The sequence below is a fragment of the Sylvia atricapilla genome, chromosome 6 (genome assembly GCF_009819655.1).
Source record: "Sylvia atricapilla isolate bSylAtr1 chromosome 6, bSylAtr1.pri, whole genome shotgun sequence".
In the NCBI taxonomy this organism is placed as follows: domain Eukaryota; kingdom Metazoa; phylum Chordata; class Aves; order Passeriformes; family Sylviidae; genus Sylvia; species Sylvia atricapilla.
Window position 1 is genome coordinate 17065716 of NC_089145.1, and position 17897 is coordinate 17083612.

A 17897-nucleotide genomic window follows, 5' to 3' on the forward strand; every position below is an offset into this window, starting at 1 on the left:
CATGTGTGGGTGTTCTGCTTTGGCTTTTCTGATTCTTTCCCCATGTCTGAATAAGAACAGTGAAGAAGTGGCCAGATGGGCATCCTCAGTTTTACCTGTGCCTTCCTCCTGACAGCCTTCACCCATGAGAAGTCAACTGTGCCACACATTGTGCCAGCGGAGACCACTCACAAGACCACGGCTACCACCTCGATCAGCAGCACCTCCAAGACCTCTGTCTCCACAGAAGTGCCTCTGGAAACTTCTCCAAATCCCAGCTCTCTGCCTGCCCCCAGCAGCCCGCTCAGCACCCGGCTGCCACCCACTGTCACGTCTCCATTCTCTTCTGCTTTGGCCCCAACTGTCAGCACAATGTCTGTGCCTACATCCCTGACTACCTCCACAGTTAGGTCTACTGAGAGCACTACACATTATACATCTTATTTCCAAAACACCACAACCACTCCATATGGCAAAACATCTTCATTAGCTGTCCCTACCAGTATCTCTCCTCAGTCCAGGCCAGCATTGATCCCAACTGTTTTATCCACAACTATTACCTTTGCTCCCTATGTTATCACTACGGCTTCTACGGAGTCGGCTGAAAGGAGTTCCCTGCAAACAACAACACTGACCACTGCCCGCACGACATCATCATCTCCTCTCACCTCTGGACTTTCAACATCACTGTCCTCTGTTGTGCCATCAACAATGCCACACGGTAATGTACCTCCACTTCATTTTCTTTATCGTGGATTTGCTTTTAATGCCTTTTTTTTAATGAGTATATGAACTTTCTTCATGTATCCTTGGGCTAGGATCCTGTTTGTACCCATTGGCTCCATCTTTTCTTTTTGCCCTTTCTGCAGTTATTTTTTTGTAAAGTTATTGTCTGGCATCTTAGGTTTCATACAGGTTCCCTGCTACTCAGTATTTTAAACATTAAGATGTGTGATTAAGAGTCTGACAGGATGCACTTCAGGAGAGCCACAGAATCTTTGTTCTGTCATCTTAAAAAGCAGTGTAAGAAACCTCTTAGAGGACCAGGTTATCCCCTCATTAGCCTGCACCTTTCCTGTTAGCTCTCACATATTCTGCACACTTGGGCATGTAGATACAGCACCTTAGGCTACTGCCCAGGTAGGAGCTGTCTTGTTTTCCAGTAAGAAAATCCCAAAGTCATACTACAGCATTAACTGAGTCTTCCCTGCAATAATGTTCAATAATCTATAACCTTGCTCTCAGCAGGGAACCTGACGGTGCTTAAAAGATCATTGTGCAGGATCAGGTGTGAGCAGTGTATGAATTGCCTTCATTGTTTCCAACATCTTTGTTCTCCCTACTATAAACTTCAAACACTCTCTTTGAACTCTTTGGAAATCCTGTGTTTTCAGCCAGCTCTCTGCTTCATACAGTGCTTAGTGTGGTGCTTCAAGGCAGGAGAAAACATAACACTGATACATAAAACTGTTACCTAACATGTAGCATTAAACATTCTCCCTTGTAAGACAAGTTGTGAACTTCTGGCTACCTATAAATATATCCTTAAAATGCGTAAATTAAGCCATTTTCAAATAAGTAAAGTCTGTGAAAGAGAAATAATTCTACCAGAATGAGCCAAGTGGTTGTTCTCTTTGCATCTTTGTGTTTGCAGCAGTTTGTCCATGCTGGACTGAATGTGTTCTATATTCTAAACAGGTTTTTTTGCTAATTTTAATTCCAACAACTTCTGTTTTCTTAAAAAATAACTTTATTGTTCTCTTTTGTTGTCCCCCAGGGTAAGCCTCTCCTGCAGCCTTAGTGCCCAGTTTAAAACCTTCTCTTGCGGTGTAACTCACTTGTGACTTGTTAATTATCTCATGCAGTAAGAATGGTTTTCCATGAAACCAAATATGGAGGTTTTTGGCATCTAAGAAAGGTCACTGAAGACGACCAAGATGAATTTGAGCACAAATTTTTTCTTTTCACATTTGACAGAGCATTGTAGAGAAGTTGAATATGAAGAAGAAATAACTTACAAAGGCTGTTCCACAAATGTCACTTTGAGCCGATGTGAAGGATCATGTCCATCTTCAACAAAGTAAGGATAACTGGGGCTGTACAGAACTAAAGTTGTTTTCCTTATTTGGTCAGCTGGAACCAGGGAAATTTTTGAACTACTGTGCCTTTATAATTCAGAGAGGAAAATGAGGTTGGAATCCACCCAGCAATATATAATGTTGCTGTATAAACCAGTTAATAGCAACACTAAGATCATTTATTGCACAGGGGTTTTCATCTAATCAAGGATGGTCACCTCATTGAAGTTTTTGTTGGTTTTTTTCCTAAAAAAAAGCCAGACATCAATGCTGCAGGTTTGGAGGGCTTTTTTGTTTTTTCATGGTTGGGGTTTTGGTTTTGTTTGTTTGCTTTTTAAAGACTAAAAAAGTGGTTTATACTACAAATACCTATTTTAAATAGCTAAGACAGAATAAGAAATTTCACCTAAGGTAAGTAATGTCACTTCAGTTGTCTCATAACATGCTCCTAATAGTGTAACTTGGGTATATTTTGTAATTACAAGGGTACTGTCTGAGCCTGTGGAGTTCTGCTGTCCATTAGGAGAATTTGGCAGGAAATCAAGGCTTCAATACAAGTAAACAGTGCAGCAGTACTAGAGTTCAGTTATTGGGGGGAAAAATAAAGTTATGTTCCAAACAATCCGAGCCAATATTCAAGCCAGTGTTCAAGAATGGAAAGCAATGAAGGGTTTTGCTTTTGCAGGAACTAATTTAAATTAATCCTGATGCTAAAACTTGGCCCCTTCAAAGCACATTCAAGTGTTACCCAGCATTTTGAAAACTCAATGACTGACCTTGTATCCTGAGAGTTGACAAAAGGCCTGTGAAACCTGGAGGAAGACTTTTAGAGTTTTGTCTCAGCTGCTAAGCAAGTTGTGGTTAAAACCCAGTTTTAACTGAAACCAAGAAGACTTTCCTCTGCTTCAAAAGAGGTTTTTCCAAAAAACATTTTTTTCCTTAACTTTTTCCCATACCTGAGTTCTGGCCTGTTACCAATAGAGTTTCCCACTGACAAAGACAAAGGCAGAACCAAGGCCAGCAGGAGGCTGAACACAGTCAGGAATCAACAGCCTAAGAGCTGCAGTGCCTTGTTAGGCTGACCTCACACCCAGAACTGGCATCATACAGCCAACACCTCAGATTCCAGCACTAACTGTTCAGAGAGAGAAAGGGGTTTTCCTTCCTCTGTGGACTGCAAAAGGAATACGCGACTCAGCATCTGTAGAAGAGGCTTTTTGTAAACTCTAAATAGTCCAGTGTGCAGATTTAACAAATTTAATCCCTCAGAAGGCCAAAAAGAGAGCAGGGAAATCTATTTAGTTTTCCAGTGAAGTCTGAGGCCTAACAGATAATGAATTACAGACTATCCTGAGCTGGACCCACAAGGATTATCAAGTCCATCCTGTTCTAAAATGGAAGGCAGCGGTCAGTATACCAGTTTCTGCATCATGAGAACTTAAAATGGAGTAATTTCCCACATTGTTTAAGTTCTGCAGTTGACAGAACCATTCAGCTGAGGGCTGTTCTTTCCTCTAAACCTCTCACCACAGGAAAGAAAGAAGTTCATATACTTGAAAGGCTGTGAGCCTAAAATGCTGTAAACAAATGCCAACTGATTCTCCCTCCCTTCCACACAGGCTGGATGTTGAGAAGATGACAGTCACCACAGCATGTGGCTGCTGTAGGCCACTTGAACTTCTTAAGAAGCAATTCCAACTACCATGCCAAGACCCAGATAACCCTGGAAGAAGGCTGACCACAGAAATAATTGCATTCAGTGGCTGTGTGTGTAACTTTGACAGTTGCACACACTAGCCAGACCTGGTGGCTGCAGATACCGTTATTTGTCATTAAACCCTGATCACAAGTTAATCCTTCCACAGCTCATTGCTGGGTTCTCTTGTACTGATTACACAGGACAGCCTTGCTGTCAGGCTGCCTGAGGAGCAGCCTGGACTACCAGTGGAGTTACCAGAGAAATTATTCCTCATCAGGAGCAGGGTGGGGTGCAGAGGAAAGAATGAACAGGCACAGAAATAAAGAACAGGCTCGGGGGGGGGGGGGGAATCAGGAGAGGGACAAGAAACTGTTTCGCCTTGCTGAGGGTGATTTATTTAACCAGAGGCTAAAACCTGGCCCACAAACTGGGCAGTAACAAAAATTCAATGTTCAAATAAAGTAGAAGGAACTGAAGTTGTTAACTTCTTTTTCCTTATTTGACCAATTATTTTAACTGAAAAACAGTCTATTAGGTTCACTACAATCAACTTGGACCTGTGGAAGAGCCCATTACTTCAGTGGGAGAAGGGAAGTGACCTGTTCCTTGCCTTGGAAGGTGGACACAGCACATGTGCTCATCTCACCATCCACAGATGACAGGGTTGCAAAGCAAGGTGCTACATGACCCAAAAGTGAATGGGGAAGTTTCCACAAGCATCCTAAGTGTGGTGGGACATTTCTAGAAACACAACTAACACACATGGAGCAGCTTTGGGATAAAGCAGGAAGCTGAGGGCATTTCTCTGCAAGCGATCAAAGCTAACAGGCATCTAACAGGATACAAGTGGTTCACTCACAAACGATTTGTACTTGCTGCCACTCTAGAAAATCTTTGTTTGCCAGTCATTTAAGAAAAAGCTGCATGTTTGCTCAGAAGTTCAGTGCCCTTTTTTCCCTTTTAGCAAGTGCAGAATCTGAAGCACACATTTAAAGCTTAAATGAGGTTATTTAGCAGTTTAGATTACTTGTCTTCTACAGTGCCATCAACCCTGCAGGCAATACAGGTGTGTGCTGCTTAGCCTCAACCCTATCCCACTATTAGAGCAGTTCACTGCAGCAAGTACTGCTCATGTACTTGCTGTTGTTAAACACTTTAGGGAGAAAGATTTTACATCTGGGGCTTTTTAAAAATACAGTATTTATAACCTGTAAGCAAACAACAAGAAAATCAAACTTGCTCACTGGGGAAGCAGAAATGTGTAGATTCCAGTGAACTAACCCACCAGTACTTCTCATAAAAGAATCACACCAATTGTGTTCCACAACAACCATTCCATGAGAATATTTTTTACACCTTCAGCCCCCAGACAAAAAAAGGAGAGTTTCATCACTGTTCTAATCATTTATTTAATCTTAATATGTTCTTCTGATGAATATAGTCTAATATATAGTCTTCTATATGAAAATTCTCCACTTAATTTGACAGAACTTTGTTTTATACAAATAAGACAATCACCATAAATGTTACATACTGGAGTGTAGGTCAAGAATGAACATATGCTACCTGTTTTGCTATTCAGTTATTTTCACATGTCAATGCCTGAAAATACTGCACTTAAAAACAATAACACTGTTTACTGCAGAAATTACTTTGTCTGCTTGACAGGATACATCACTGGTAAGTTAACCATCATTCACAAAAAAAAAAAAAATCAAGTATTTGTCTTTAATTTGTTCACTTTTCTGCTCATGGCTTCATTGAGCTGACATTTAATACAAGGAGTGAACAGTCATAAGCTTAACACAGTCACCACTGAAAAGACACTTTCCCTTACCCCCCCTCCTTCCCATATTTTAATGCACATTTTAGCACAGCTTGAACCAAAGCAAAGTGAAATAAAATAGTGCAGTGTCTCAAGGTGTCCTTTAATGAGGGCACAGAACATTTTTCAGGGGGACAGATATACAACAGGATTTGGAAAATACAAAAGAGAACCTCCTCCTCTGTCTTTGCTAAGACTCCCTTTAGTTCAGTACATCAGATTTTAACAGAGCAGCCAAGAGCATGGTTAACATAACAGGACTAATAATGAGACACACAACATCGAGAGGCCAAAACAAAAGGTATTCCATCAGTATTTGCCAACTGCCCAACCTGACTGCAGGAACCACTCACCAAGATTTTAATCATAAATGTTGTCACTGAAAGAGTCCTAAGTAAGAAGAATGTGAAAGGCCTTAAAGGGGCCAATTGTTCAAGAGAACTTTTGCAGAAAGACCAGGCCTTTAGCCCAGTTTTCAGCCTTAATATCCATAGTTACCAGCCATTTCAGGAATAACAAAACATATCCCCCAAAATCCACACATCACAGCCAAACCTTTGTTCCTCATTTTTCACTTTTGCTCAAGTACCGTCAGGAGCCTTTAGCCAACCCAAGTGATAATCTCCCAGTTCCATCATTTAAACTCAAAGCACTGAAGACAAAAAGCAAGGCACACTCAATCATGGAGAATCCTGTCCCCTGCTGAGCACTGGGCAGCATGACAGCAGCCTCATTTAAACGTATTTTCAGTGTCACCACCATGACTCAACACCTCCATTCCCTGGGCACACTTGTCTGTGTGTGTTGTGACACAGCAATCCCAGGCTTCCTTTCAATGACCATGAGGAAATCCTGACCTGAGGGTTCCCTTCTCTGTCAGCAGGAGCTGATTTTGTTCACCATGCTCTGTAGCTCTTGCTGCCACCGGCCCAGGGTTTCTACTGGGTCACCTCACCTGCTTTGGGTCAGCAGCCTCTGTTTCACCTTAAGGCTTGAGGAGCATGAGCCAAAATTTCTGTCCACTCACCTCTGCAGACAGGCTGCAAAAAGTTTGATGTGAAACAAGGTACAAAGACTTTGGCTGTAGAAACCACTGGAAGAGCTGAACATTTTTGGGTCTTCTACTTTCAGTTTCAACACTTTTCTACACCATGCTGGACATTTTTACCACTTACAGGAAGGAAACTGCTTAGATATCAGTTATTCAACCTCTTGAGTCTGAGCATTAATATACACTGGGGAAAAGATACTGATTAAAATTACATTTTCACCTAAGAGAGCATGCCTTACAGCCCTTCCAGGGCCCATTCCTTCCCACTTCTTTTATACAATACTAGTTTCTGCAGTTAATTGTATCACATCATTAGGACTCTGATTTGTGAAGTCTAATGGCAAACAGAAAAAACATAGAACAGAATATTTAACTTCACTGAGAAACAACAAACAAGTATATACTCATTCACCCCCTATCAGAGAAGCTCACCTCATTAATGGAGATAAGCAGAAGGGTTAAGAATAGCTTTTGTGTTCAATCCAAAGATCAGAAAACATTAAGATGTAAAATATTACAAGAGTAATACTCTTAAGACTCTGGTCCTGTGGCATTTTTCAAATACAAAGATTGGCGACACAACATAAATGTTCACTTCAATCAAATTCAAACACATCTTCACATCTGCCCTTCCATCCAGTAGACAACTTGTGGCAATGTTCAACTTTACCAAGTTTTGACTCTACATTAACATGGGAGTTAACCTTCCTGAGCAGCAGTACACTGGTTTCTTTCGGCTCAGAGCAGAGGAAGTATCTCTTAAAGGTACTGAAGCAGAAGGTTTTTGAGCTGTTTTCAGCTGAAATCCTGGATTGCCACAACAAAAAACAATTTCCCTTCAACAAGTTTAAAAGCCTGACCTCTGCCAAAAAAAAAAAAAAAGCAAAATGCAGCCCTCCCACCCTTTGTGGAACACACTAAAAGCCATTTTAATGGAAAAAGTCACTTCCCTGTACTGTACATTTTACAGTCTTAATTTCAAACAAGGGTCAAGTCCTATTAAGGCAGGGAGCTGGTATTGGTTAACATTGCAGTACTCAGACAGTGATGTACAAGACATTTATTTGCAGTATGATGACAGTGATATAAGTGGAAAAACCAAAACTGACATGGTTAATATTAAAACTGTTCTGACAGCAATTCACATAATCTCTGAGATACAGCTTCTTTACTTGTTCGTAGTGTGAGCCTATACATCTGAAAAAGAACATAAAATAACATTTTTAAACAGTCTGGCATTAAAGGAATGCACAGTCAACAGTGAACACTAACAGTTACCTCTTACTTGCTTTGCAAGCTTTGGTAGGAAAAAGATCACAAAACACTCAGAGGCAGTGAGCCACTGAGCAACACAGCTTTTTCAAACCACTGGCTGAACCAACCCTATCTTCAAATCCTTAATGGGAATTACTGTTAGTCAAATACTTTTTGGCTTTAACAGAAAGGTGTTGTCCTGAACATCTGTTAAAGAGGAGCAAATGCTGTGGAGAAGTCTTAAGACCCTGTACAACCACTTCTTTAGGGAACAGAAGACACAACCAACCCAAACCTTATTTTTAATCCTTAGGTAATTTTGATAACATCTCTGTCAAAAAAGCTTTAGTAAAAATACTCTTAATGTTGTACTCACTTGCTTATGCTTTCTCTTTGGCCAGTTAGTCTTTTACTAATTTAAAACAAGGGAAAGAAGCATGCTTAACCTGGCCCAATGTGCACAAGACAGTCTGGAATATTACAAGGATCTCTTCAAGAGGAAAGAGAATTGCTCTGAAGAAGCAGCTTACCCAGGAGGGCCAGGGACAGCTGCTACAATTTAATTTCTTGTTGGAGTCTGCAGTCATAAGCAGCTATTGCAATAGTGACTTTTAAATATCTTAAGGGGCTTCCGATACACAGAGATATTTAGTTCAAATGAGAACTTGTATCTAAGCTGGAGATAGTTACACAGATACCTGTGCCTGGAGGTTGGGTTCAAGGCGCAGCAAGCATCCAATCTGAGTGGTTTTTGTGTGTATGATACCAGCACCAACAAAGTTAGCAGGATTGGGATCTACCTCCTCAAGCAGGGCTGATCCAAATCCAATTATCTGTGAAAGAAACCCAGAAGATTTAGTGTGGGGAGAGGAGAACACAAATACCAAGTATACCCAAACAGTCACTATCAAACAGCAAAACAAGCAGGACAAAGTCATTAGTACAAAATTTTGAAGGCTGACGCTGATAAGTGAGCTGTTGTGCAAACAAGGCCCTTTTCAAAAGCAACGGAGAAGCAAGTGAAGATTTAACATCAGTCTGCCCTGGTTTTGATACAGCCACTCCTGTATTATACAGTCACTTCTGTTTTGTCTAAGTCAGCCAAAAAGTCACTTTCCTTTTCTAAGGAAAAGTACCCCAAGTATAAATTAACGCTTGAACTATCTTCCAATTCAGTTTTAAGCAGTGAATTGGTGCTTCCCTCAACAGCCTCAAGTCTCCAACTGCTACTGAAGACTGCATCTAATTCAAGGCACAGCTAGAAATTGTCCATTCCACTCAGCACTGCCACACCCTATCACACAGCATGGAAACATGGAGTCACACTTTCACTGGATGATCCAACTGCCATAAAAACAAAAATGCACAAAGTTTGCTTATACCACGTGGTAATTTGGGCTGGGATAGAGTTAATTTTCTTCTTAGCAGCTGGTATGGGGCTGTATTTAGGATCTGTGCTCAAAACAGTTGATAACACAGGGATGTTTTAGTTATCACTGAGTAGGGGTTACACAGAGCCAAGGTCTTTTCTGCTCCTCACCCCATCAGTGAGGAAGCTGGGGATGCACAAGGAGCTGGGATAGGACACAGGCCAGGTCAACTGAACAGTGGGATATCCCATACTGTAATGTCCTGGCTCAGCATATAAGGCCGGGAAAAGAAAGAATGGGAGGATGTTCACAGTGATGTTTTGCCTTCTCAAGTAACTGTTACACCTGATGGAGCCCTGCTGCCCTGGGAATGGCCAAACACCTGCCTGCCAACAGGAAGCACTGATTTAATTCTTCACTTTGCTTGTGTGCATGGCTTTTTCTTTACCTCAACCCACACATTTTCTCACTTTTACCCTTCTTATTCTCTGTCCCACCCCTCTGGGGGAGAGTGAACGAATGAATGTGTGGTGCTTAGTTGCCAGCTGAGGTTAGAACATGACCTGCCACTGCCCTGTATGCTACGAATTTGAAATATCACACCATCACCCACCTTTGCTTTTGTGATCTCTGCATCCATTGGGTGCTTTGCTTTAAAGATATTCTGTACTTCCTGTTTTGGACTGCAACACAAGGCAAGACAAATACATTATGAACAGCATTTCCAGTAGCAATTAATTCCACTGGGACAACTCATGGCTTACAGGACTGAGTATGGCATGAGGCACTGCACCAGCTACATTCACAATATACCTTTCTCTTCCCTTGCCCACCACAAGAGGCCCAAGTACGAAGTCTTACTTGCTCAGTTGCTTCCAACGCTGAAAAAAGTCTTGAGACGACATCTCTGTTGGCTGGAAAAATTTATTCAGAGTGATGGGTAATTTTACTGAAAGGTTTTGAAATGTTCCGCCGTACCTGCAGATGGAACAGAAAAACCACAGTGCATGTGGCAGCCTCAGCAGTGCCTCAGCAGAAATCAGCCAAGCAACTAAGGAACTGTTTATGATTAAAATCCATCAACTGCACATGACATTTCTAATACAGTTTCAATCCACTGTTAAATAAATTTATTTCCCCTGCTTAGATGGCACATAAATTGGCAGAACTGCTGATATGGTTCTCTCAGTCTTAGCATCAGTTTATCCTTCTAGATAGTACCCTAAGGGTGAAAATATATCCCCGTGAAAACATACCAATAAAAACCAGTTTAGACTAGAATGACAGCATGTAGCCCAAAACTCAGGATTTTATAAAGCTGAGCTGATGTTGAGTGGACAGAACAAGATTCTATTTCTGGCTGCATACACTTCCAGGTCAAGTTATTTGCAGAAATGTTCTTGGATCCCAGAAGGGAGAAGTTACTGCGTATATTCCTGTCAAGATTTCTTAAGCAAACAGGAAGACTGCTGTTTTATATAGATAGCAGAGACAGAAGTCATGGAGACATTTTATCAGTGGCTGCTTCTTGACTGTTTGGTTTGGCTGGGGTTTTAAACCACATTGTTCCAAGTGGATTCTCCCTAGCACCTTAAAGCTTCATTATATCAAATTTTCAAGAGAGCTTTGTATGTCCACATTTCGCATTTCAGTCACGGGGCCATGGCAAATTTAACATCTTTCCTCAAATGAATTCACTAACATTTGAATCCTTTGTTTTACCTGAACTGAATGTTCAGGATTGGAGCTTCCATGAAGTCTGACACACATTCAATGTTCACAACCTGCTGCACCTGTGCACCTCCATCCACTGTGGGGTCAACAGGTTTTGTCTGAAGATTCAGGCGTCGAAAAGTAGTTAAGGAAACAGATCAATGAACTGATAACTTAAGAAATGCAAATCTTCCAAAATAAGCTCTATGAGAAATTAGCATCCATACATTTTCACTCATTCTCTATGTACTGCTGAACATCTAAAGCTCAGTTTTTGTACAAGAAAAGAGTTTGTGGGGGGTTATTTTTGTTTATTGTGTTTTTTTCATATTGACACATCTACAAGCAATAAATGAAAATTCTCAGTTAACTGGATATTCTTAAAGATGCCCTTAAAAATGTGTGAAGGCACAGAACCTTCACAATAAAAGCCACAGGACTACTTTGAACATGACAGAGATGCCTTGAGTCAAACAAGCCTGACTGATCTCCCAGAAATCCTAAATTTGCAATACCAAAGATTAAGTACCAGCCATGAATTAATAGCTTATTTTAAAGTACCATCATCTCGGCACACGTGTATTCCCTCTCCATGTCAAGTTTCAGGTTACCTGCTAATGCAGTACTTGAAGGACACATTTCTACCTCTGCTACTTCATGTCAGTAGCAAAAGCTACATTTCCAGTAGGTATTTATTCAGCCTAATTTCTTGTTATTTCAGAAGTAAAATTCATGTTTATAACTGAGGCTTTAAGGAAAGAATCTTTCATCTACTCAAGACTTGTTCTTTTTACAAGAACTTTAGAGAGCTATCAGCAAGCTTCTCATTTCTTCACGTTCAAGGACGCTGTGCCTTGATCCAACAGATGTATTATATTGTGCAGCAATAAACCACAAAAACCTAATAAGAACAGACACATGCTACTACATTTAAGGATATTGGACTGAAGGTCATCTGAGCAGATTACTGTTGGAGTGAAATTCAAGAACTGTGTTGATGTCTTATTACCATAGAATATGAACATACGTCCTGGAAAGATAAAAAAACAAGACATCAGAAATTTTAGATCGTGTAATCAAAAACACTGAACTACTTGTGCTTCAATTCCCTAACACATTATCTTTCTACCTTTCTTTAAAACCTCTTTTAGGAAAAAAAAATACAGTTTTATATCGTTTATCTTACCTAGACATTCACATTCAAAATGCAGTGATTTAACCAAGCCATTAGATCTCTCCTACAGCAGCTGTCACACAGACAGTTAAAATCATCACTGGAAGTCTTTCAATTGCTGGAGAATTTTGTTAAAATGCTACTATGCCACCAAGAGCTTTACAGAAATGGCAAAGTGAGTAATTCTAATGCCTGTGTTCAAATCCCATCTCTTTTCTAGATGGTTCCAGTATCTTGTGCATTCAATCTGATCTGAAGTGCATTGTGTCTCATATCATTACAGCAAGCTATACTGCAAGATACATATTTTGAGAAAAATGGTCCTATATAAACCTGGCTACACCGGCCATACAACCACACAGCAAGAGCTGGGGTGCTGGAGCTTAACACTCTTGTTTTCTTTGGTAGTTTTATCAACTACCAAAACAATCAGAAAATTTAAGGAAACAAGAACCCACACAAAAGCCAGGGATGCACAACAATGGAAGCTGTAAAACAGCTTAGGCTTGTAATGATATTTCCCTCTTCAGAAGCTGCAAAGTGAGTCCTATCTGGAACATCATGCTGGCACTGTGATTGATAATGCAGACAGCCAACCACGGCACAACAGATCTTACCCAGGTTCTGTCGAAATTCAGACTTCAAGCCAATTTGTAGCAACTGATTTTCAAATAACACTCCATTATTTTTACACACAAACCTAGGGGAAGAGAGGGAAAACGTGTTTTAAATTGAGCCACATTAAACAATATTCAGAACCACAAAACTCAGGGTTTACACAGAGGATGAAGATTGCGGTTAACCTAGAATGCATCAATCTGTGAGAGAGGCTTTTGCAGAAAACTGCAGAGTTAGAAAAGACAATTTTACAACCAGAACCACCACTTGTAGGACACTAAAAGAACTGATGTTTTTATTTGATAGGATGTCTGAGAAACTATGAAGGAAACCACAATATGCTATATACACACACACTGTCTAATAAAGGATCAGGCAACAGATTAGGACTTTTCTTATTAGTCTTGAGAACTTCTGTAACTCATTAGGTTGGTGCAGAATTGAAAAGTTTGAAGCTTTGACTGTTTAAACCTGAAAGAAAAAAACCTCCTTGTTTTATCACTTCTGTATCACTAAGCCAACTGAGAGATGTACTTTTTCCATTGTGAGAGAGGAAGCCCATTCTCCAGTGATCTCAGTCCTTTCTATTACCCTTCATTTAAAAGTATAACAGGTGGTCAGCAAACATCTGCCTTTTGCACATAGGGCACTTAAAACACTCCCAAATATCAGTACTTTTGACAAGTACTCTGGTTTTTATTTATTTCCAAGTAGTTGCAAAACCTTAACACACAACTGGCATTGTCTTGTTTTAGAGCAGTGTGTGATAGCACTAACTTGGAAAGGCAACTCTAACCTGTGTATTTTTGAGCCTGTCACAAAATCTACAGCATCCACACAGGTGTTCTAGTCACAAGTCTGACAATACATGTTTCTTTAGTTTTGCTGGTATTAAGTTAATGAACAATATAGTTTTGCTTTATAACTATATTCTGGAAATTGCCCAGCCTTGCAAGGTTTTAGTGTTGCTTACTTGTGAAAAAGCTCATCAGCATCATGCACAGTATCAGCTGGTTCCTCAGAAACTACCTCAGATGAAGCCAGGTCAGGGCTAGTTCAGGCAGCACAAAGGAAGAAAGGCAGTAGCGACAGAGACAGCAGGAGTTAGTAAAGACAGCTTAGAGCTTAGTTACTTCTTTTACCTCCTTCCTCAAAAACGGCACTGCTGAGCTTAATGCACGAGAAATTGATTAGCTGCCCTAACTCAGTATCCTAGAAAGGTTTTAGGCATTAGGCAATGTTTTCCCCCACTTCTCTCCCCCATCCCACCCAGACTGTTAGAAAACAGCAATCCTTCACGAAGACAGCTGAAGTGTTCAGTAAATGTAAACCTCTTACAGAACCAAGTCCTTTTAGGTGTTTAACTGTGACAGCAAAAGTGTTTAAGTTCAAAATCAAAAAGGTAGCTGCATATTAACTACTACAAAGATGTGCTTAAAAGCAGAGGCCTCATCAACCTTAGGAACCCTTCTAATGACAGGTGCACAATCAGTTCCTAAAAACACACAAGTATTAAGCATAGGCAAGAGTACACGGGCACACAGAGAATGACTTACCCAAGCAACAGATTAGAAACAAAAGTGACAACAGCACTAAAAAGAGGCAGGAAACTGTAAAAAGCAACTTCTCAGTATCATTAGAGAAGCATTTCATCATCTACAAGACCAAGGAGTTGGGCATTGCTATACTTTCTTCTGCAGAAAGAGAAAACTCTTTTTAAGTAACATTTGCTTATGAAGCTACTAGCATTGGTTCCTTTTTTCACACTCTTATTTAAAAAAAAAAAAAAAAAAAAAAAAAAAAAAAAAGGGCATGAACAAGCTTGTGTAGCTTCCCAAAGTCCTGGTTTTGTGTTGTACAATCAAGTATCACATCTGACCTTCCAGGAGAAACACAGGATCAACTATTAGTCACTGCAAACCTGCAACAATGCATTGCCTGGTATAAAATGTTGATGAAAGTGTCAATGATCCAAGGCAGATCAGTTTCCCTAATTATGTCTTTTATATTAAGGTGGATTGAAAATTTGTTGTGCCAACATTCAAAATTTGGTCCCTGACAACAGTAATAAGTTCTTGTCCAGTAAGACAACTGATTTTAAAGACATTCTGTGATTTTATGCCATTCATTCCCCAAAAATTTAGCCGAATACCATTTGAGAGTAGCCACAGGGGCTTTTAATGCTAATGGGGATAACAACACATGGTACCTATACACTACACTTGCTAATATAATCGTAGTACCAAATCCCCTTTAAAAAAAAAGAAAACCACTTGTATTTTATCGCCTTTTCACACCCCCTTGTCGGACAGTAGCAGAACAACTGAAGTGTAGCATTAAAATCTGGGAAGCAGTATCTCTGAATACAATCATCTCACTGTTCCAGTAGCAGCGTGTCATAAGTGGAGAGACAAGAATGCTTTATGAAATGAAAATAAGAAGGAATGTATTCATATCAGGACAGATAACCCTCACTTCAAGATGTATGGAGATGCACAAGCAGCTTAATTTAACAAAGAAGCAAAACCAGCATGGAAACCAAACAATACTATGTGGCAAATATCCTCGGATTGAGTACTACAAACCTAGTTTTTCCATTATAAGAGATATTCAATAAAGAGACAGCACATCCAGAAGAGTGTCCAAGAACACCTCTTTTGCTGCAAAACTACCACCCCGGAATGCACTCAATATGCTGGAACAAAACCAAAGTTATGTGTGTTTTTCCTTCAATCCTGTTTTAACAGACAAATTCTCCTTCAAATTCCTTTCAGGGTGACTTAATTACCTCGCAAAGTTGTCATCAGAACCAGGAGCAAGAGGTGCAACTGCAGAAGCTGAATCTGAAAATACATCCACGAGCAGGCTACCACTAGAGGAAGGTGGGGGAGCTGAATTGGTGACAGGGGCAGCACCCAGACCCAGCAGATCCGCCGATGGAGAAGGAGTGGACTAAGGAAGACAAGACACTTCGGTGTTACACTGCAACAAAACTACAACAAAGCTCTCTCGTTTGCATAGACAACTAAGCTATGGCAAAGTGACTCTCCCCACCCCAAATCAAGGTTTAAATGGCTGCAAAAGGCTTCACAAATGCAGCTGTTACCACGCTGAATTTCAACTTAAGGTCATTTACAGATGTGGTTTTCTTTTTTTTCCTTTGAAGAGAGTTATGTCCATCTAACCATTAAATAAAAACAAAACCAAAATTAATCTAAAATCTGGTTCTGCAGAAGAAAGATGACAAAGATGACAGTTTTTCACCCCCCCTCTCTTTTCCCATCAGTTTCAAGGAAAAGCAAGTACTCTAGGGAATAAAATTCACATGTTGCTTTTCTTTCATGAAGAATCCATCAAGAAAGCAAGTGGCTTTTACACAAACCTAAATCACAGGTCATCACAGCATCTTTAAAATTGACTATCAGTTTAATCCTGGGTTTCTGAAGCCCAGCAGATCTTAGAAAGAATGTAAACCCAACCAGCAAAAAAAGCAGAGCCTGTAGCCAGTTCAAGCTGCAAACGCTAGAGGAAGAGACAAGATGTTTAAACTGTTTTTTCCTCAAATAGAACAAATCAAGCAGCCAGGACACAGAATCATGCAACAGAGGCTGCATATATGTGCCCAAGTCACATGCAAGAACAAAGCACAGACTGTTAATCAAAATGGTCATGTTATTAGACATTAGCAGCTTCCACTGTGCCAGATGACCTGAGGATGAGTCATGAGATGCATTTGGATCTATCTGACATCTTGTTTTCGTAAGCCAACTCCAAGTTATCAGATATTCCATACAGTTTAATGAAAAATTCCCTGGCAAAAGACTTTGAGACTCCAATCATTAGGACATACTAAAAACAAACAAAAGTTGGACCCCAAATTTCTAACATTTCTGGAATCTAAACCAGATAAAGCCACTGGTGAAAGTAACACTGTGCAGTCTCTTACATGGCTGCAACCCATAAAGTGAAGCTCATAATGCAGTATTAACTGCCAGTCACCTCAATTTGGCATTCGAAGAATTTTGCTGGAAAGAGAATTTAGTCCAGTCAAAACTGTTGCACTTGGAGTAGCTACTCTTATACACTGCAGTGACTAAGTAGTAAATTATGCTTTAACAAACTGTGTAAGGAGCATGCTACAGTATTTCCTTCTCTAGGTCATCTTCTACAGCATCTTAAATCTAATCACAAGCTATTCTAGGCATTTAAACCAGAAAGTAGTATTACATTATGGGGAAAGTTGATCCTAGAAGCTTTAACTGACAAGAAAATGAGAAGTTTCAGCTCAGAAGAAAAAACACCTGTGGACTTGTCTAGCATAACTGAACTTAAATATTACTGTCAAATAAAAAGTAACAACTTTGTATTGATTTAAGGACATCCTGTTGAAGGTTAAGTGCTGTCCACTTTTAAGAAAAACAATAACCCAAACCAAAATGCAAAATAATGTCAGACAAAGCAGAAAAACCAGCTGATATTCTGAAATTCAAGCTAACGCCTTTTAAATGTCTTAATTTTATCATCTCACCCTCAGTGCAATTTCAACAAGGGAATACACATATCGAAAGTGAACAGCAATATTTTTCAAACAACAACGTAAAAGGGATTTTTGTAGGCTGCAGACAGGTTGTCCCCACTACGTAAGATTTCCAAAGGAAAACTGCATCCAAGCATGCAGTGAGGGGAAAGCAGCAGTATATCTTCTGCTTTATAGCAAACACCCATAGCTTTAAGTTTCAAATGGGAGGTTTTAGATCCCCAAAAAGCTACTTTAGGAAACCAGTATTTTCTCACTTGCACAACATCTAAATTAATGAAATAACAGCTTTTAAACTCACAACAACACTGACAGAGGCAGGTTCAGCACTTCCATTCATGTCGGAGCTCCTCTCCTTTTTGATCTCTTCCAGGTCAGTAACTGTGCCTGGGCCTTTCTTCTTCTTCAGTTTAGCCAAAATAGAAGATTCCCTCTCTGGAAAGGGAGGCATTTCTTCCAACACTGTAGCCTTATCATTAAAAAAAAAAGGAAAAAGTATAAGTTAAACTTCAGAGAAGAAGCCAAATCAGCTTCTGAGTCTTTGAGAGACACACCCTTAAAGGTTGCATAAAGCAAAAGCAGAAGTAGTTACCCACACA

General features: G+C 40.0%; 1 protein-coding gene and 1 long non-coding RNA gene across 6 annotated transcripts in view; one reads left to right on the forward strand and one right to left on the reverse strand.

Moving 5' to 3' along the window:
* Positions 1-355: 355 nt before the first annotated feature.
* LOC136362449 (uncharacterized) lies at positions 356-4770 on the forward strand. Its single transcript, XR_010743803.1, has 3 exons — positions 356-700; positions 1957-2059; positions 3677-4770. It is a non-coding gene; the product is annotated as an uncharacterized lncRNA (long non-coding RNA).
* Positions 4771-7677: 2907 nt separating this feature from the next.
* AP2A2 (adaptor related protein complex 2 subunit alpha 2) overlaps positions 7678-17897 on the reverse strand; it is a 43106-nt gene continuing 32886 nt past the window's right edge. For 2 of the 5 annotated variants that reach the window (XM_066320971.1, XM_066320970.1), the window contains exons 14-23: positions 17600-17767; positions 15550-15713; positions 13735-13812; positions 12761-12843; positions 11910-11999; positions 10979-11102; positions 10118-10234; positions 9870-9939; positions 8585-8719; positions 7678-7829 (exon numbers count right to left, since the gene is read on the reverse strand). In XM_066320971.1, coding sequence (XP_066177068.1) covers positions 7752-7829; positions 8585-8719; positions 9870-9939; positions 10118-10234; positions 10979-11102; positions 11910-11999; positions 12761-12843; positions 13735-13812; positions 15550-15713; positions 17600-17767 — 1107 coding nt within the window. In that variant the 3' untranslated portion in view covers positions 7678-7751. The remainder of the gene's footprint in view (positions 7830-8584; positions 8720-9869; positions 9940-10117; positions 10235-10978; positions 11103-11909; positions 12000-12760; positions 12844-13734; positions 13813-15549; positions 15714-17599; positions 17768-17897) is intronic. The other 3 variants (XM_066320968.1, XM_066320967.1, XM_066320969.1) reach the window with 2 other exon arrangements.